Source organism: Protopterus annectens, chromosome 7.part0 (assembly GCF_019279795.1).
Source record: "Protopterus annectens isolate FY-2018-M chromosome 7.part0, PAN1.0, whole genome shotgun sequence".
NCBI lineage: Eukaryota > Metazoa > Chordata > Ceratodontiformes > Protopteridae > Protopterus > Protopterus annectens.
The window spans coordinates 275,537,014-275,558,688 of NC_056739.1; the positions used below are offsets into that span (position 1 = coordinate 275,537,014).

Sequence of the window (21,675 nt, forward strand, 5' to 3'; positions counted from 1 at the left end):
AAAGCTTTCTCTATTTTCCAACAATTGGCATTACATTACAAAGGACTCATGGACACTGCAAATAATAGACAAAGGATACAGGTTCCATTTCCACACATTGCCAAAAAGAAAAGGAATGCCAGACCTGCCACCAAATCAGCGGGCAGAGGCTTTGCAGCAAATCACCAAACTAATACAAATGAAAGCCATAGAAAAGGTACCTCTTTCAGAACAAGGCCAAGGATTTTATTCCAGATTATTCCTTGTTCCAAGAAAAGAAAATCAATGGAGGCCTATTCTCGACCTGTCCGCACTGAATACTTACCTCATTGTGCCAAAATTCAAGATGCTGACCCTACAGCAACTTCTTCCCATGCTGGGCAAGGAGTCTTGGCTGGTGACTCTAGATCTCAAGGAGGCATACCTGCATGTCCCTATTCGACAAAGCTGCAGAAGACACCTCAGATTTCTTGCAGGATCAGAGCATTATCAATTCTCAGCATTGCCCTTTGGCTTATCTACTGCGCCCAGAGTATTCACGAAATGCCTGGCATCAGTAATTGCACATTGCAGACTTCAAGGGATTCAAATCTACCCATATCTGGACGACTGCCTGATACAAGCGGACAACAAGAAAAATTTGTTAAAGGACTTGGACTATGCCATCCAACTATTACAGAACTTGGGATACACAGTCAACATCCAAAAATCAAGACTTGTTCCATCCCAAAGAATAACCTTTTTGGGTGCGGATCTAGACACAACCACCCAAATGGCCTTTCACACAGAAGAAAAACAAAAACAACTTCCAGAGTACTTTAAGAATCTGACAAGACAAACTCAGCTGACTGCAAGGAAAATCCTGCAGGCCCTGGGTTACATGGCATCCTGCATAATTCTAATTCCACAAGCCAGGCTGCATATGAGAAAATTGCAATGGTACCTAAGGAGTGTATGGACTCAGCACCGTCACAGCTTAGAAACTCTGATTCCACTCATCCTTTGCCTTCAAAAGGAATTCCTGTGGTGGGCTCAAGCCTGCCAATCCAACAGCGGGTTGCTTTTCAACAAACCAAAAGCAAACCAAACCATCACCACGGACGCTTCAGACCGAGGTTGGGGAGCACACATGGAGGACAAATGTATCTAAGGGCTATGGTCTCAAGGACAGCTACACATGCACATAAACCAAAAGGAGATGCTGGCAGTGATACACGCAATCGAGGCTTTCAAACCTTTCCTTCAACAGGGCCACCTGCTAATAAGGACAGACAACACCACAGTTATGTGGTACATAAACAAGCAAGGAGGCACGCATTCCTACCCTCTATGCAGACTGGCTATGAATCTATGGGAGCTTTGCTTGAAACTCAATATACAACTACAATCCCAGTTCGTGCCAGGGAAAGACAATACTCTGACAGACAGCTTAAGCAGAACTACCATGGATGCACACGAATGGATGCTGCACCCAGACATCTTCTTACTCATAACACAAACATGGGGAAGGCCGGAGATAGATCTGTTCGCCTCACCCCACAATCATCAACTGAAAACTTTTTGCTCAAGGACATACCACCCACAAGCATGGAAGGTGGACTCTCTTTCTTTCAGCTGGAAAGCTCGAAAAGACTATGCTTTCCCACCACTCCCACTAATGTCCAAGGTTTTACTGAAAATCAGGGCAGAACAGCCAAGAGTGATTCTGATAGCTCCAGACTGGCCAAGGCAGCACTGGTACCCACTGTTGAAAAGCTTGTCACAGACGAAACCGTGGCCTCTCCCCCTATGGCCGCTTCTTCTGACGCAGAACAATTTCAAGATCCTGCATCCCAGCCTAAAAACCTTGCAGCTAACTGCCTGGAGAATACCATGACTCCTACTCAGGACAACTTATCCAAGAGGGTAAAGGACATTATTATGGAAGCTCGCCGTCCTTCCACAAGGAAGGCATACTCAGCAAAATGGAAAAGATTTCTCATTTGGAACACAACTAAAGGCCTAGATGTGACGGTGATGAGCATGGCACATATACTGGAATACTTAGCAGAATTGTTCCACAATGGCCTGTCTTATTCTTCCATTAAGATACATGCCTCAGCAATTTCAGCAGAATACAATGTAAATCCACCTGTCTTCTCGCATCCTCTCTTAAGACAATTTCTCAGAGGAATCAAAAACATCAATCCTCCAAGGAGACCACCTTTACCTACTTGGGACCTTAACTTTGTACTGGAAAAACTAACACTTCCTCCCTTTGAACCAGCAGCATCCGCAGATCCACAGTTTCTGTCTTGGAAGACTGCATTCCTTCTGGCCATAACTTCAGCAAGAAGAGTATCTGAGTTACAAGCTTTAATGGCAGTGCAGCCATTCCTTATTTTTCATCAAGACAGAGTTTCATTAACAACCAATCCTACTTTTATGCCAAAGGTGGTATCTAGGGTATCCTTGAACCAAGCAATTCACTTGCCTACATTCTTCCCAAACCCACAAAATAAAGGGGAGAAACTTCTACACACTCTGGATATACACAGACAATTGCGCTACTATTTGGACAGAACTAAAAGTTACAGAAAGACTGCCCAACTGTTTGTAGCATATGCTGCAGGGGCACAAGGAAAAGAAATTTCCAAACAGACAATTTCAAAATGGATAGGAAATTGCATTCGCATTTGCTACTCCTTTCATGGAAAGACTGTTCCTGTGAATATTAGGCCGCATTCCACGAGAGCCACAGCCACCACTACAGCCTTCCTAAGAGGGGTGGCTACCAAGGACATTCTAGAAGCTGCTACATGGAGCTCCGTGCATACATTTGCCAAGCATTACAATTTACCTTTATACTCCAGATCCAGAGCAGGTTTTGCTACTGCAGTCCTGCAAGGTATCTTAACTACACCATCTTTTTCTTAGTACCTCCACCCCCAGATTGGCTATGGTATTCTACCCATATGTTATGACTGTAGATGCATCCTTGAAGGACATAGTACAGTTTTGTACCTACCATAAATGTAGATGTCCGATAGGTATGCATCTGCAGTCAGGTTTACCCTCCCTCCTTCCCCTCTGTGGTATTCCTAGGGTGCTTACCCCTCCATTAGCTAGCTGGGGGAATCTGTTATGGTGTATTTGTTTGTATATTTATATATACGTATATATTTTTGCATTATGTTTGGATTCTTTGGCTTTTTATATCCAAATTTAGCCTTCATAGAGGGCACCTGGCATCTGGGTCTAGAAAAACTGAGAAAAATGGCGTCGGCTGATGCTTTTATATCCCAGAAGCTCTGACGTCGGGGAAAGTGCGACATCAGCCGAGGCCAGACCCAGACTTTGGAATCCGGCCGACCAAAGGGCTGCCTGAGGCAGGACAACCCATATGTTATGACTGCAGATGCATACCTATCGGACATCTACATTTATGGTAGGTACAAAACTGTACTTTCACCTGCAAGCACAATTCCTGCCAGGAGAGAAAAACACACTGGCAGACGACCTAAGCAGAAACATTATGGACCGACACGAATGGGAACTGAACCCACAAATATTCCGAATGATAACACAAAAATGGTGGAACCCGCACATAGATCTGTTTGCTTCCCCAAAGAACTGCCAGTTACAGAAATTCTGCACAAGGAGCTACCATCCACAAGCATGAAAAGTGGATGCCCTCTCATTCAGCTGGAAAAAACTACAAGTATACGCTTTCCCTCCTTTACCTCTCCTTCCAAAGGTACTCATAAAAGCCAGGCAGGAAGAGCCAAAAATGATCCTGATTGCACCAGACTGGCCACACCAGCACTGGTACCCAATCTTAAAGAACTTAGCACAAGAACCACCCTGGATTTTGCCTCAAATCCCACAGCTGCTGACACAGCACAACAATCAGGTACTTCACAGCCAGCTAAAGACCTTAAATCTAGCTGCATGGAAAATTCCTTAGCCAAGCAAGCAATGCCTCTCTCCAAAGCTGTTATGGATGTCATCCTGGAGGCCAGAAGGCCTAGCACCAGGAAAGCATACTCGGATAAATGGAAGAGATTATGTGCCTGGAACCAAGCGCACAGCCTTGACCCTCTTGTCCCAAACATTCCTCAGATACTGCAATACTTAACTGAGATGCTGGACAAGGGCCTCTCTTTTTCATCCATCAAGATCCACGCCTCAGCTATCTCTGCTCATTACAACATGGATCCACCAATTTTTTCTAATCCTTTGCTCAAACAATACCTCAGAGGGGCTAAAAACATAAGACCGCCCCGTAGAGCACCCACACCAACTTGGGACCTCAACTTTGTTTTGGAAAAATTAACTTTACCTCCTTTTGAGCCAGCTAACACAGCAGAATTAAAATACATCTCTTGGAAAACTGCTCTGCTACTGGCAATAGCATCAGCACGAAGAGTTTCAGAATTACAGGCACTAATGGCAGTGGAACCTTTCCTCATCTCCCACCAGGACAGGGTGTCGAACTAACCCTACATTTATGCCAAAGGTGGTATCAAGTGTGGCTCTAAACCAAACTATTCACTTGCCACCTTTTTATCCAAAACCACAGAACAAAGGGGAGAGACTACTACATTCTTTGGACATTCACAGACAGTTACACTTCTACTTGGACAAAACCAAAGCTTTCAGAAAAATTGAGCAGTTATTGGTAGCATATGCTGCAGGAGCACAGGGAAAAGCCATTTCAAAGCAGACTATTTCAAAATGGATAGAACACTGTATACGTTTCTGCTATACCCACCATAGGAAACCTGTACCTAGCAGCATTAGATCTCACTCCACCAGGGCAACTGCCTACCTCAGAGGAGTACCTACCAAGGATATTTTGGAAGCAGCAACATGGAGTTCTGTGCATACTTTCACCAAACATTACCATTTGCCTTTATACTCCAAATCCAGAGCTGGCTTCACCACTGCTGTATTGCAGGGCCTTATAGTCACCCCTAATGCCTTATAGATCCAGCCTCCCTACCTCAGCTTTGGGATTCCACCCAATTGTGATGACTGCAGCAGTGTAACACGATGAACATAGTACAGTTTTGCACCTACCATAAATGTAGATGTTCGAGTGTAAACACTGCTGCAGTCCAGGTTACCCTCCCTCCTTCCCCTCTTACTTTCTGGTACTTACCTAGGGCATCTACCCTTTATTACCTATGGGGAGTATTTGCTGGTAACTAAAAATGGTTGTTTGCTTTGCTTTTGTATTTTTTACTAGCAATTTAAATTGCCTACCTATTTGGGGGCACCTGACATCTGCGGCAAGAAAAACTGAAGAAAATGGCGTCTGCTGCATCTTTTATACCCCTGTCGCACTGACGTCAGGGAGGAGGTGACAGAAACTGACGCGGACCAAGACCTTGGAACTCTGGCCAACTGCGGGACTGCCCGACGGCAGGATAACCCAAGTGTGATGACTGCAGCAGTGTTTACACTCGAACATCTACATTTATGGTAGGTACAAAACTGTACATTCCTGAGTCCCACAAGTTCCTTTTCAAAAAGCCTGTTGCAGATCCAGAGACTATTTCTCAGGGGCCCAACGGCATTAAGGCTTCTACTAAAAATCCTACCCCTTCTGATAGAGACTCCAGGGTGCTGGATAGATGGGGTAAAAAGATTTATACTTCTGCAACCTTGGCAATCATAGCTTTAAACTGCCAATTTCATATGATAAAATATCAGCAACATATTATTGGACTGCTTAAACAGAAAATTATGTTGATTCCTGACTCTGTGGAAAATAAAGATTTACAGGACTTAATGCATTCTGCTGAACAAGTTGGAAAACATACTTTGCAATGTGGTTTTGATTCTTTAGAGGTCTCTTGCAGGGCTACTGCTACTGGGTCTGTGCTTAGAAGGCATGCTTGGCTTAAGGAGCAATCTTTGCCTGATCATGTTAAAGCTAAATTGTTGGATGCTCGTTTAAATCAGGACCACCTGTTTGGCAACAAGGCTGAAGAAGTTCTTAAAAAGATGTAAGAAAAAGCTAAATCTATGCAAACTGTTAAAGATTTTTTTACAAATGCAACCTCTGAGATTTAGTAGGCACTGGCCTACTAAGAATTGGTTCTTTCCAGTCCCTTCCAGGTCCTATCAAGCCAAACCCAGACACAGCAAAAAACCCAGGTTTCAGTCCCAGGGGACTCTCAGAACTAAGCAGTGGGGGGCCTCCACTTCCAAATCTGGAAGTAACAAGACACCACCCTACGGTAAACAGTCTCAATGACTTCCTTTTAAAATTCCCAAGCACTTATCTTTTGACCACCCCTTTGGGGGGAAACATTGCTCTTCATGCAAAGAACTGGGAACTTATAACCCAGGACAAATGGGTTTTAAATACAGTGTCCCAGGGATACAGCTATCATTTTCACAGGTTGCCAACACCAAATCGGTGGCCAGACCTGCCCCCAAATCAGTGGGCAGAGGCTCAAAAACAAGGACTTTCCCTCTTAAGCATGGTGGCTATTCAACTGGTACCAGAAGAGGAAAAGGGACAAGGTTTCTACTCCAGACTTTTTCTGGTACCCAGAAAAGACAAATCATGGCGTCTAATCCTGGACCTGTCTACTCTAAACTCCTTTCTGGAGATTCCAAAATTCAAGATGCTGACTCTTCACCAATTACTTCCTATGCTAGGCAAAGAAGCCTGGTTGGCAACACTAGATTTAAAAGAAGCATACCTGCACATCTCAATCAGGGAATCTTGCAGAAGATACCTATGCTTCAAAGCAGGCTACATGCATTATCAGTTCTCTGCACTGCCCTTTGGCATGTTTACGGCACCCAGGTATTCACAAAGTGCCTGGCTCCAGTTGTTGCATTTTGCAGGCAAAGAAGTATTCAAATATACCCATACCTGGACGATTGTCTAATTCAGGCAGAAAGCCAGGGCATACTTTTGAATCATCTGGCATTTGTAAAAAGGGTTCTAACTTGTGTGGGGTACACCATAAACAAAAAGAAATCACAACTGGTACCCTGTCAGCAAATTACATTCCTGGGAGCAGATGGCTTACCTCACACCAGAAAAGCAAATTCATTTGGTAACCTATTTCAAACAAGTGGCCACAAAAACCCTGCTGTCTGCATGCCAAATACTGCAAACCTTGGGGTTCATGGCCTGCATTCTTCTAATTCCTTATGCAAGACTGCATATGAGGAAACTACAGTGGTATAGCCAAATTATGGAACTCACTGCCACCCACAATTACCTCTGTACCATCATGCACCCACTTCAAAACTTTACTAAAAGCGCACCTAAAAACATGCTGGCTTTGCCCTTGCAACTCCCACTCTAATATCATCCACCCCATCCAACCACTACTTTTCTTTCCACTCCACTAACTACCTCGATTATAGCAAGCTCAGATGCTCATAAGCCTAGTACTTATTATACAGCAGGAACTTCTCATTGTAACATTTGTTAATGTCTGTTATGTACTTCACAGATAAAGATTCTAGTTGTCTACTGATGTACTATGTTCTTTATCTGTAAATATGTTGTAAGTAATTGCTATGTTAAATTGCTAATCGCTATGTAATCCAATGTAACTACTGTCTGTTTATTTTACTGTGGTGCTTTTCTCCCCGGGCCTCCACTGAAAGTGGACCTACGTCCAGTCGGACACTCCCGGTCAACAAATTTAAATAAATAAATAAGTATCTAAAAAGTCTATGGAGTCAACATTCTCATAGCCTGGAAACAATGATTCCTATCATACCTTCCCTATGCCTGGAGTTCCTCTGGTGGGCAGAGGCCTGCCACCAAAACAAGGGACTACTATTCACACTACCCTCTGCCGCCCAAACCCTAACTACAGATGCTTTAGACTATGCATGGGGGGGCTCACCTGGCAGGGAAGTGCATTCAGGGCAAATGGAACCCAAGTCAAATGCACCTACATATCAATCAAAAAGAAATGTTAGCTGTACAGAATGCTCTGACAGCCTTCAATGACTACATTTTTCCAGGACAACTAATGGTAAAGACGGACAACACCGTGGTTATGTGGTACATAAACAAGCAGGGGGGTACACATTTCTACCCCCTCTGCAGACTAGCCATGGCATTGTGGAACACAGCCTTGAGCTACCAAGTGCACCTACAAGCTCAGTTCCTGCCAGGAAAATTGAGTGTACTGGCAGATGGACTAAGCAGAAACCTCATGGACCGACATAAGTGGAAAGTGGAACCAAGGATCTTCAACATGTTGACAAGCGAATGGGGGAGCCCAGTCATAGATATATTTGCCTCCCCCCAGAACTACCAGTTGGACAAGTTTTGTACAAGGACTCCCCACAAACAAGCCTGGAAAGTGGATGCTCTGTCTTTCAGCTGGAAAAACCTATCAGTCTACACCTTCCCTCCGCTGCCTCTGCTCTCCAAAGTTCTACTAAAAGTCAAACAGGACAAACCAAGGATGATCTTGATTGCTCCAGACTGGCTGCACCAACACTGGTACCCCCTCCTGCAGAGTGTGTCGCAGTTATCTCCATGGCACCTGCCTCAGACCCCTTCCCTGCTGTCTCAGCAGGAGAACCAAATTCTGCACCCTCAGCTTCCAACATTGAACCTTGCAGCCTGGCTAATCACTTAAATTCACCCTTATCCCTCGGCAAACCTGTGATGGATGTCATCTTAGAGGCAAGGAGACCTAGTACTTGAAAGTCTTATGCTGAAAAATGTAAAAGATTATCTGCCTGGAAACCAGTCTCAAGGGATGAGCACAGCAGCGCCCACTTTACCTCAGATTCTACAATACTTAACTGAGATGCTTCACAAGGGCCTGTCCTTTTCTTCCATTAAAATCCACGCCTCAGCAATTTTGGCTCATTATAACACAGAACCTCCCCTCTTCTCTCATCCTCTGCTCAAGCAGTACCGCAGAGGGGCCAAAAACTTGAGACCACCCAGGAGAGCTCCAACCCCTGCTTGGGACCTTAACTTTGTATTGGAGAAACTCACTCTATCTCCTTTCGAGCCATCTGCTACTGCAGACTTAAAATTCCTTTCTTTCTTGGAAAACAGCTTTCCTTCTAGCAATCACTTCAGCTAGAAGGATATCTGAATTACAGGCTCTTATGACAGTGGAGCCTTTCATCATCTTTCATGTGGACAGGGTGTCACTCAGGACCAATCCATCCTTCGTGCCCAAAGTGGTACCCAGTGTGGCTCTTAATCAGTCCATTCATTTGCCAGCCTTCTTTCCCAATCCACAGAACAAAGGGGAACAGATTCTGCATTACTTGGATGTGCACAGACAACTTAGATTCTACTTGGACAGGACTAAACCTCGAAGAAAATTGGAACAACTGCTGGTAGCATTTGCTGTAGGGACAGAGGGGAAGACTATTTCAAAATAAACCGTTTCTAAACGGATATGCCATTGCATTCATTTCTGCTATAAGCACCATGGAAAACCTATCCCCAGGGCATCAGATCTCACTCCACCAGGGCTGCATCTACTTCTGCAGCTTTCTTCAGAGGTGTTCCTACCAGGGACATCCTAGAAGCTGCTACTTGGAGTTCTGTACATACTTTCACCAAGCATTATCATTTTCCAATTTTCTCTAAATCCAGAGCTGGCTTTGCCACTGCTGTCTTGCAGGGCCTTATTGCTGGCCCTAATGCTATATAAACTCCTCCTCCCAACCATAGCTTTGGGAATCTACCCAAATGTAATTACTTCAACAGTGAAACACGAAGAAGATAGTACAGTTGTGTACACCTACCATAAATGTAGATGTTTGAGTGTATTCACTGTTGCAGTCCTGGTTACCCTCCCTCCAGCCCCCTTCTGGCTATACCTCTACTTTTCTTTACTATGCTTAAAAGCCTTTTTGGTGTATTTGCTTTTTGTTGGAGGTATACCTTTGTGTTTTTTATGTTTATCTGCTCCCCATTAGCTTAACTCTCTGCTACTGTTGCTGTGCTCCCTCACCCCTTTTACCTTTTTCTTAATTGTATACGTCTGTCATTCTCTAATTATTTGTTTTATAATATATTATTAACTCTGTAACAGTACCATGCTTGCTATACTTTGCGATTTAATTTCCTTTGGCCTGGGTCTGGTTGAAGAGGGATCTAGGATCATCCTACCTACCTTAGAGGTAGTTTGGACCTGTGGTTACATTACTATATGAGACCATCTTCAAGAGTCCAAGATTTGGAGGACCAACAAAATGTTACTTTAAAATGCAAGGTGCTTCTTTTTTTAGAAAATGAAACATTCTTCCAGGAGTCAGCACTTTATTCAAACTGATTTTTTTTTAATTTGTTACATTTCTGGTGTGGATCTCCATGGGGCGATTTTTGGTTTCCTGAAGCTTGTTTTGGTCTGTGGCAGTTATAAACTGTTCTTCCTTACAATACATTTTGTACTTTGTATTTTGTTTCTGTTACCATTGCTTTTGTCTTGGATTTATGAAACAATATAAACATTATGCTTGCAAGGACTGACTACAGAAAATATCCCCCCCATGTACAATACTTACTCATGCATTTGTAGTTTAAATAAAATTACAGACTTATTATGCAGCTGGGTGTGTGGAACAGGGAAAGGAATGTGCTGAAAAAGAAAGACAGAAGTAGAAAAATGGCAAAAGAAAGCAATACTGTTTTCTATTTCAGAATCCTTTTGAATTGGTAGACTGGGTTTGTAGTGCAGAGTCCACTGCCATTCGTTATATACACATACATACATTAATATATGTATAATTTTGTTTTTTCAGAGCTCTTCATGCAGAACTTAGTGTTATGCCTTCCTCATAGTACACTTAAATATAGTTAACAGAAAGACCATAAAGAGGGACGTAACTATGGTTTTGATCAGCACAGTAATCTATGGTCACTTCTTTTTCAGGCACTTCAAGCAGCTCGACAGTTCCTCCTGCAACAAGCAACGGGACTCAGCTCTCCAAGCAGCACTGAAAATAAGCAGCCTGCTGTGCAGGTCAGTTGACACACTTCTAATAAAAATGTCTGATGCTGCTTGTATCATATGATGCTGTTGGTAAGCAGCAATTTGGCTTCTCATGCTACAGATTTTGTGTGGGCTGGTTGCATAGTGACACATCTGCATATACACACTATTAATAGTAATTTTGTTTTGAAGTTCCCATTAACAAGAGGCTTTAGCATCACTGAGACAAAACCAGGATTCATATGTAAAATAACAGCCTACAAGAACTAAGCAGATGAAATAATATCTTGTTAACATAAAAATGAAGGTATTAATATGATAAGGGAGATTAATTTTCAAGTTTGTATGAGATGGTGTAGTCATCTTCCCTTCTAAAGGCCTTGTAAGTGTAGAGAGCTCCTTTACCCCCTTCCCTCTAATCCTGACATTTATACCAGAGTACAAGACCACTGACCTCAAATGCCAGATCTGCTGAAGGTTTAAGTGGGACTTGATGGGTGGAGGGAGGTAAGGTGGCAATAGCCTACCTTTACGATGCTGTTGTAGAGCAAAAGTTCTTAAAGTAGTCTGATTCCAGCTGATCTGGATCTGCATTGGTTTGTTTTGAAAAAATATTGACTTTAACAAGAGGTCAGTACTGTTCACATTAGACCATGCTTACAATAGTAGGGTTCAAGAAGCCAGTGTGTAACTGTGTTGCTGAAATGTATGCTGCTTCCTTAAGTAATAAAAATAATAGTAATAATAATGGATAATGATGATGACAATAATAATAGTAACACCAGCAATAGCAATAATAAAATCATGGTAATACAACCTAGGTGTCATAAATTCCCAGATGTATTGTTTTATTGTGGACTGTAGAAGGAAAGGACCTTATGTAGCCAGTGTTCTCTAAAAATGATTAATCTTACTGTACAGTGCAGTATGCTTATCCATTGTTTTTGCAGGATCACACCCAGTTTTCCTGGGTTTGGCATTTGTAGACGGCAGTAGATGTTTTTTGAATAAAACTGCTGTGCTCACCTGTAACCTTGCTTATAAGAAAGCTACTCCCATTCATGCTGGTAGTTTTGGAGATTATTATTGTTTCTGAGGTAGTGTTACATCCCTTTTTGCTGCAGGTCTGTCAGAGTGATGCCTTTCAGTACTCTGCAAAATGTAAACATAGCATCAATATAGGCAAGCATTTCAGGCACAGAAAAAGATAAATGACAGTACAAGTATTCCAGTGGTAAATAAAGTTGTGAGCCTGAATGTTTTTTTTCACACCTTTATGACTTTTTTCTTGCACAGCTTAAAGTATTTGCACTCATATTGTGACATTGAGAAAATGCAGGCAATACTTGGAAGCATGTCAAACCCACTGTGCATACTGATCATGTGATACAATTCTGCCAGAATTTGTGTACTGTTGAAAAAAGACATCTGCAGGGAGGTTCAAGAATGGTTCAAAAAGTAAGTGGCCCCCAGAACAGAGCCGTGTGGGACACCACTGGTAGCCTGTTAGGGTAGATGTGAAGCCCATCTTACTTTTTACATCCTTGCATATTGTTACTGTTCCAGTGTTTTACTCATCCCACTCCATAGTAACATTTAATGCTTTGAATTTTATTATTCCCTTTGGTGGAGTTTTATCAAAAGCCTTGGCAGAGTTGAGATAATCAGTAGGCACAGTCAGCCAGCCATTCACCAAATGCTGCTTTACCTCTTATAGGTTCATAAGCTCATAGGTGTATACTAGGCTGACGGCCACTGGCTATACAGTCCAAATGTATCCCACAAGTTATTGTGCCTTTGAGGTAATTTTAAGGGGTCTTTGCAACAACATGTCTATTTAATTCATAAGCAAGGTTTAAATCCTTAGATGTAGTAGTTCCGTCGCTGTTTGTTATGCGGATATGCAAAAGGTCCAAGCATGACTGGTGTGCCAGGTGTAAATTGCCTCTCACCAGTCTATAGCATAGTATAGTACAGAGAAAGGGCTTTGAGGAATTTTGCAAAGGACACTGTGTTTTTGACCTGTATTGTTTTTTTTTTTTGAGACACTTCTGTGGACATTCCAGTTGTTGCATGTGCCTGATCAGGTACCCACCAAATGGGGCATTATATTCAATAATAGGTCTAATGAGGACAGAGTATTACAATGGCATGAAGACTTCCCTGAACCTAGATGTCATGACTTTTCTTATAAGTTGAGTGACATAGAATGATTTTTTTTACCATTTTAGACACATGTTGGTCAAAAGTTCGGTTACTATCTACATGAATCCCCAAATCCCTTACTACTGTCTACTTTTAGGGGTGTTGTGTCAGTGAAGTAGTTTTTCTTGGTGGCTGATTTCCCAAAAAGCAGTATTGTGCATTTGTTGGTATCAAGTTTTAAGCCATGGCTTTGGCACCAGTCATTTGTGTGTGTTATAGCTTCCTGTAAGATTAACATCTTGGGGATTTCAACAAACGTGGGAAGGCAGAGGCCCTTGACATTGGTTGTGACTTCGAAAAAATAGATGCCAAAGAAGAATGTACACAGCACACCACCCTGGAGGATTACACTGGTGACTAGCCTCTTTGTGGAAGATGTTCTTCGTGTTTCACTATTGCAGTCATTACATTTGGGTAATCCTGCTGGCAGGTTGCCCTCATTCGGCCTGAATTCCAAAGTCATGGGTCCTGTGTTGGCTGCTGTCACCCCTTCCCTGACGTCAGGTCGTCAGGGGTATAAAAGAAGCAGCTGATGCCATTTTCTTTAGTCTTTCTTGCCGCTGGGTGCCCGAAGCAGAAGCAGTTCGCAAGTGCCGGTCGGCCGACTCCTCTGAGATTTTCAAGTTCGAATTTCAGATCCGAAGTCTTCTATAAAGCTTATTACCCCGCTGGGGAAACTTTTTTCTTGCTCCAGAACGGATGTCAGAAAAAGTTAATAATTGTATTTCTTGTGGGAAGCAAATACCTCATAAGGACTTTGTTTCTTACTGTATTCCTTGCCTAAGCCCCGATCATAACTTTCTGGGTTGTCGGTTTTGTGCTAAATTTAACCAACGCATTATTAAGCATCAGTATGATTTTGCTTTGAACTACTTTGGACGCAGGTTTAATTTTTATCCAGAAATGTCATTGGAAAGCCAACCGACTACCGGAGTTCACAGAAAATGCAAAGAAAAAGAAAGACACCCGAGGCCCAAAACCGACGAAGCTTCTCCTAAGCCCGTTGCCAGTTTTGCCTGTTCTCAGTGAGGTGCTTTCGCAGCCCCTGATGACCGCTACCTTAGAGTCGCAGGCCGCTACCAACTTCCACGTGGAGTCTGCCATGCGGCTGAAAACTCTAAAGTATTGAAGCCTCGGACGCTAATCCTTCAGATGGGTCCAGAGCCGCTGAGCAGGCACCGGCTTCTGAGGGTGTATTCAGACCCAAACATCTATACATTAAACTGACTTCAAAGGCAAAGACCAAAGCTCCTTCAATGACAAAGAAGCAAACTCAAGAGCCACGTGGACAGGCCTCCATGCCCAAAAAACAGATGCTCAAAATGGCCGAAGACTTGATTACTTTGATCAGGGGTTCCCATCCCCCTCCTGATAAGAGGCCTAGGCAAGAGACTGACTATAAATCTTCAGATCAGGTTTCCATTTCTTCTGATTCCTCTTCTGATCAGGAATATTCTTTTCCCCCTGTGAAAATTCTGATGCTGAAGAATCCATACCTTCAGCTTCTCCTCCTGAGGACTATTCCTTTGAGGAAACCTTACATACCATGAGGGAGCATTTCCACTGGGAGAGCCAAGATTTTTCAGAATCTAAAAAGAGGCTCAGTGATTTCCTGTTACTACCTCAGCACAAGCCACTTGCCATTCCCCCTGTGTTAGACATTGTAGATGATGTGTTTTCGGAGTCTAGCCTTACCCCAGACTCCTTACCTCCAGCTCCTGTTAAGCCTGACATATATTTCAAGGTTCCTGACTCAGATAAATTCCTTTTTAAAAACCCTGCTGCTGAACCAGAAACTATTTCTCAGGGTCCCAAGGGAGTCGAGGCTTCCGCTGCCGAAAACCATACCCCTTCTGACAGGGATTCTAGGGCACTGGGCAGATGGGGAAAAAAGGTTTACACATCTGCTTCCTTGGCTATAAGGGCCTTAAACTGTCAGTTCCATATGCTCAAATATCAGCAACATGTCATGTCATTGCTTAAACAGAAAATGTTGTTAAACTCTAAATGTGCAGAAAATAAGGACATGCAGGATATATTGCATGCAGCTGAACAAGTTGGAAAGCATACTTTGCAATGTGGTTTTGATTCTTTAGATACCTCCTGCATGGCCACAGGAACAGGTTCTGTAATTAGAAGGCATGCTTGGTTAAAGGAACAAAATCTGCCTGATCATAAAGTTAAATTATTAGATGCACCTTTACAGCATGATACTTTGTTTGGTGTTAAGGCAGAAGAGGTATTAAAGAAAGTGGAGGACAAGGCTAAATCTATGCAAACGGTCAAAGATTTCTTACAAGTACAGCCACCTAGGTTTAGTAGACACTGGCCAACAAAGAATTGGTCCTTTCCTGTGTCAGACAGACCTCAAAGGGGCTGACCCAGACGCCCTAGAGGCAGATCCCAAGCGCAAGGTTTAAACAGGTCAAAGCAATGGGGTGCTTCTACCTCCAAAAGTGGAGAAGACAAGTCACAACCCTACAGAAGACAACCCCAATGACTTCCCCCTGGCTGCACCAAGCACTTATTACCTGGCAGCACCCTTAGTGGGAACATTAGCACTTTTTTCTCAAAATTGGCACATTATAACCCAGGACAAGTGGGTTCTAAATATCGTGTCACAAGGCTACAAGTTCCATTTCCATACCCTGCCAAAGGCAAACGGCTGGCCAGATCTGCCAAAAAATCAATGGGCAGAGGCACAAAAACAAGTCTCATCCCTCATGGACATGGGGGCCATTCAACAAGTGCCAGAGCAAGAGCAGGGACAAGGATTTTACTCATGACTGTTCTTAGTACCCAGAAAGGACAAGGCCTGGAGGCCAATACTGGACCTATCGATTCTGAACACATACCTGGATATACCAAAATTCAAAATGTTGACTTGGCAGCAGCTTCTGCCCATGCTGGGCAAGAATGCTTGGCTTGTAACTTTAGACCTATAAGAGACATACCTGCATGTTCCAATCAGACAAATATATAGAAGATACCTCAGATTCAAGGCTAGCTCAATGCATTACCAATTTTCTGCACTGCCCTTTGGCTTATCTACTGCGCCCAGGGTCTTTACAAAGTGCCTGGCACCAGTAATTGCATTCTGCAGACAAAGTGGAATACAAATATACCCTTACCTGGACGACTGTCTAATTCAAGCAGAGAACAAGGGCATCCTTTTACAGCATCTGGCGTTTGTGAAAAAATTCTAACATGCCTAGGGTACACAGTCAACGAAAATAAATCAAAACTAGTACCCTCTCAAGAGATAATATTCCTGGGTGCAAGCTTAAATACAACTGCCCAGATGGCTTATCTCACGCCAGACAAACAAAGGCATCTGACTACCTATTTCAACATGTTAGCAACAAAGGCCCAGTTATCTGCAAGAAAAATTCTGCAGGCTTTGGGCTTCATGACATCCTGCATCCTATTAATTCCATATGCAAGACTGCATATGAGGAAACTTCAGTGGTACCTAAAAAGTGTTTGGACTCAACTTTGCCACAGCCTGGAAACCATAATTACTCTCATTCCCTGCCTGCAACAGGAGTTTCGATGGTGGGCAAAGGCTTGTCACCAAAACAAGGGACAGCCATTCACATTACCCCCAGCCAGGCAGGCACTAACAACGGATGCATCAGATTATGCCTGGGGGGGCCCACATGGCAGGAAGATGCATTCAGGGAACATGGACCTCAAACCAAATGCATCTACATATCAATCAAAAAGAGATGCTAGCTGTTCAAAATGTCCTGACAGCCTTCAAGGACCTACTTCATCCAGGACAACTGCTGCTAAAGACAGACAACACCACGGTCATGTGGTATATAAACAAGCAGGGGGGCACTCATTTTTACCCCTTTTGCAGACTATCTATGACTTTGTGGGACACAGCATTGACTTACCAAGTACATCTGCAGGCACAATTCCTGCCAGGAAGAAAAAATACTCTGGCAGATGAACTAAGCAGAAACCTCATGGATCCCCACGAGTGGCAGCTGGAGCCACAAGTCTTCACCATGATAACAAGGAATTGGGGATGCCCGCACATAGGTCTATTTGCCTCCCCTCACAACTACCAACTAAAGAGATTCTGCACAAGGATTTATCACAGACAAGCATGGAAAGTGGATGCCCTATCCTTCAACTGGAAAAACCTATCCATATATGCCTTTCTCCCTCTGCCTCTCCTCCCCATAGTACTCCTAAAGGTCAGACAGGAGAAGCCAAGGATGATTCTGATTGCACCAGACTGGCCCCGCCAGCACTGGTACCCAATATTAAGGAGCATGTGTCAATGCCTAGCTTGGACCTTGCCTCAAGTACCGCATCTACTGTCCCAGCAAAACAATCAGATCCTGTACAGCCAGCTCAGAACTTTAAACCTGGCAGCATGGCGAATAATGTAGTCATACAAAACACACCTCTCAGCAAAGCTTTGATAGATGTCATTTTGGAAGCCAGAGGGCCCAGTACTAGAAAATCTTATGCTGGAAAATGGAAGAGATTTGGTGCTTGGAACCAGGCACAAGGAACAGATACAACTGTGCCAAATATTCCTCAGATTTTACAATACTTAACTGAGATGCTGGACAAAGGCCTATCTTTCTCATCTATTAAAATTCATGCCTCTGCCATTTCAGCCCATTACAATGCAGAGCCACCAATCTTTTCTCATCCCTTATTAAAACAGTACCTCAGAGGAGCCAAAAATTTAAGGCCTCCAAGGAGATCACCAATGCCTGCATGGGACCTCAAGTACGTCTTTGAAAAACTCACCCTGCCTCCTTTTGAGCCAGCTGCTACTGCGGATATAAAGTTTTTATCTTGTAAAACAGCTCTGCTCCTAGCAATAACTTCTGCAAGATAAGTTTCAGAGCTACAGGCACTCATGGCTGTGGAACCTTTTATCATTTTTTATCCGGACAGGGTCTCCCTGAGGACAAACCCAACATTTATGCCTAAAGTGGTGTCCAGTGTGGCTCTTAATCAAACCATTCATCTGCCAACTTTCTATCCAAATCCACAGAACAAGGGGGAAGGAATTCTACACTCTTTGGACGTACACAGCTTAGATTCTACTTGGACAGAACCAAAGTTTTCAGAAAGACAGAGGAATTACTAGTGGCATATGCTGCAGGATCACAAGGAAAGGCTATCTCAAAGCAGACTATTTCAAAGTGGATAGGCCACTGCATTCGCTTCTGCTACTTATACCATGGCAAGCCAGTGCCTAAGGGCATTAGGCCACATTCCACTAGAGCTGCAGCCACTTCAGCAGCCTTTCTCAGGGGAGTACCAACCAAGAACATTTTAGAAGCAGCTACTTGGAGTTCAGTGCACACCTTTACAAAGCACTATCATCTGCCATTCTACTCTAAATCCAGGGCAGGCTTTGCCACTGCAGTTCTGCAGGGTCTCATAGCTGCTCTTAATGCTGTTTAGCTCCAGCCTCCCGATCATAGCTTTGGGAATCTACCCAAATGTAATGACTGCAAAAGTGAAACACGAACATAGTACAGTTGTGTACACTTACCATAAATGTAGATGTATGTTCGAGTGTATTCACTGTTGCAGTCCAGGTTACCCACTCACCATTCCCCCTTTTCTTCTGATGGAACCTGTTTTTCTTTCTCTGATGTATAAAACCTGTGTGGTGTATTTGCTTGTGAATGAAGGTACAGTTTATATTGCTGCATGTAATTTTATATATAGATATAAATTTTGGCTACCCTGTTAGGGGGCATCTGACATCTGGGGCAGGAAAAACTAAAGAAAATGGCATCAGCTGCTTCTTTTATACCCCTGACGACCTGACTTCAGGGAAGGGGCGACGGCAGCCGACGCAGGACCCAGGACTTTGGAATTCAGGCTGACTGAGGGCAACCTGCCAGCAGGATTACCCAAATGTAATGACTGCAACAGTGAATACACTCTAACATCTACATTTATGGTAAGTGTACACAACTGTACTTTCTCTCTACAATCCTAACTTCCTAGGTCCTTTCTGTGAGCCAGCTGGCTGCTCAGTGAATTACAAAGTGGTTTATGCCTAATTCCAGGAATTTATTTACATTATCTGATGGGAATATTGTATCAAATTCCTTAGCAAGGTCCAGGCAGACAGTATGCAGCCTTTTGCCCTCATCCACTGCCTTGGTGATCTTCTCAAAGAATTGCACCAGGTTCAGTAGGCATGACTTGTCTATGACAAAACCAGACTGGGTTGAGTCCGGTGTCTGAAGTTTTCCTATGTCATTTTAATAATTTCCATGATAATTATTTATATGGCTTCACATATGGGACTAGTCGGAGAAATGGGACTGTAGTTTCCAAGATCCATTAATGGTCTACCCTTTTGCAAAAGGGTGACCGTTGCAGTCCTCCATTCGCATTGAATGAAGCCTGTGCAGAGGTTATGGTTGAATACTCCAGTGGCCTTACTTAATCATGTATCAGACTATTTAGGAGGCATCCTGAGATATTATCAGGGCCCAGTGAAGCTGTATTCTTGGTCTTGGATGTCTTAGCACATCTAAGATCTGCTCCCTACTGGTAGTTAGAGGGGTTTTGTTAGGTAATATTTTCTGGAGGGTGGCTGAAGGTGAATGGGGGGGTAACATTGGAGCAGAATTTGTTAGCCGGAAGATTTGCTCTATTTCCTGGTTCTGTCAGCATGGCTCCATTTACCAACAGTTTGTTACACTGATGTGTACTGCCTTTGAGGTTTCAGACATAGCTAAATAAGACCAGACCTTATGGTTGTCCATGGCCTGGAACACTAACTTTACCTCAAAATTTGTTTTGCTGAACTTAGTCCCTTAGTTGTCTATTCAGTTTGATAAGAGACTTTTTTATCTTTTTTGGTGTTACACTTCCTAATTATAGCTATGATTTTTTTTTCTTTTGTTATACAATGTGTTTAATACTGGATTACACCATGGTGGTTTGTTTTTTGAGTTAGTTTTGGGCTTACTTCTAGTAGGCTCAGTAGCCTGTAGAAGTAATTTAAAATGTTGTACAGCACTTCTGTGTATAATTCCACATAGGCTGCTTTGTTATCTGAGTTTGGAGGGGCCTGAAATTTTAACAGATTATCACTTGAAAGGTAATTTTGCCTTGGAGAAATTTCTAAATGTTGCAGGGTTTTCTAGGGTAGCAGAGTTTTCTTATTTCGAAGAAGACAGTTGGTTTGATTATTAACTGTGTATAGAATCACTGACAAGTTTACATGAATGCAACAGATAGATTTCTGAGAACATATACAGCTGTTGCGAGAATTATAATTTTCACTGCATTGATTTTTACCAGTTAATTTTGTCAGTTTAGAAACAACCTTTGATTTTGAATTTTAAATTTTGTCATTTAGTATTTTAAAGTCTTTTCAGCTGGGGTTTGAACTGTGTGCCCAATTATTTAATTCTGTATTTTTAACCATGTGTCATTTTCATACTCAAGGAATATTATAATCCGTTACATCTTGATATTAATGAGTCAATATATAACTTTTTTGTATCTGTTTGGTGTGTGGGGGTGAGTAAAATGTGACTTATGGACTATAAACCTTTAAATGCTAATGAGCTAAATACATGAAGCTTTGTATCATTGGGTTTACTTTTAATTTGAGATGTTTCATGCTGAATGTACTACTCTTGTAAATTAGAAAAAAAGGCTCAGTCTTTGTGTCTTAATTCATTGTGACTTTATATAGTATCAACTTTGAAGAAATACTTGCTGAACTGCATACATATTTCTTCAAAGTGAAAAATATATTTTTAAATGCCTGTGCTTTTGCATCTGCACAGGTATAACTCTCAGCATAAAAACACTCCCAATGCACCCATTTGGAACTCTATTGCTGTATGGAACTTTAGCTGAAATTTTGAAGTTTTGAATCCAAAAAGTGTTTAATCCTAATTTCGAGTACATTAACTAAAAAGCTTGGAAAACATGTAGTATACTAAAATAGTGCATTTCTGTGTGGAACAGTTTTGAAAGCATTTAAATCTATCAGTTTTCATAGAAAGTTACTAGGCTAATGTCCCAAGACTTAGCAATATTTATCCCTAGTTACTCCAGCTGTCACTGGTTAGGCGAGTGAATTTTGCAGAGGTAAGGGTCTATGGTAGTTAATACCGATGTCCTCTGTCCAGCAGGCATATGGGTGCCACCCCAGGAGTGAATTTGTGGTCACCCATCCATTGATCTAGGTTATATTTGAAGAGCGTCAGGGAGATGCTCTGTTTCAGTAGAATTGGAAGCTTGCTCCAGAGAAGTGGCAGTCTCTGGGAGATGTATCAATCTCCCAAACATGACCTGTTCATGTCCAAAGCTAGGTTAAGATCCCTGGAGTGAATGACCCTTGTGCAGTTTGAGTTATGAATGTGTAGCATTTCCATCAGGGCTGGGTCAGAGACTGCCCTGTCAGCCAGGCACAGGTCACCCCTTAGCAACCTGTAGGAGACAGAATACAGTGACAAGGCTTTCAGTCTTTCCATGTAAGACTTGATGTTCTTCGTGTTTCACTGTTGCAATCATTACATTTGGGGTTATC

The 21,675-nt window shown here is 42.7% G+C and overlaps 1 protein-coding gene across 3 annotated transcripts in view; it reads left to right on the forward strand.

Moving 5' to 3' along the window:
- LOC122806392 (forkhead box protein P4-like) overlaps positions 1–21,675 on the forward strand; it is a 1,692,547-nt gene that overhangs the window by 669,069 nt on the left and 1,001,803 nt on the right. For all 3 annotated transcript variants that reach the window (XM_044076752.1, XM_044076754.1, XM_044076753.1), the window contains exon 3: positions 10,860–10,949. In XM_044076752.1, coding sequence (XP_043932687.1) covers positions 10,860–10,949 — 90 coding nt within the window. The remainder of the gene's footprint in view (positions 1–10,859; positions 10,950–21,675) is intronic.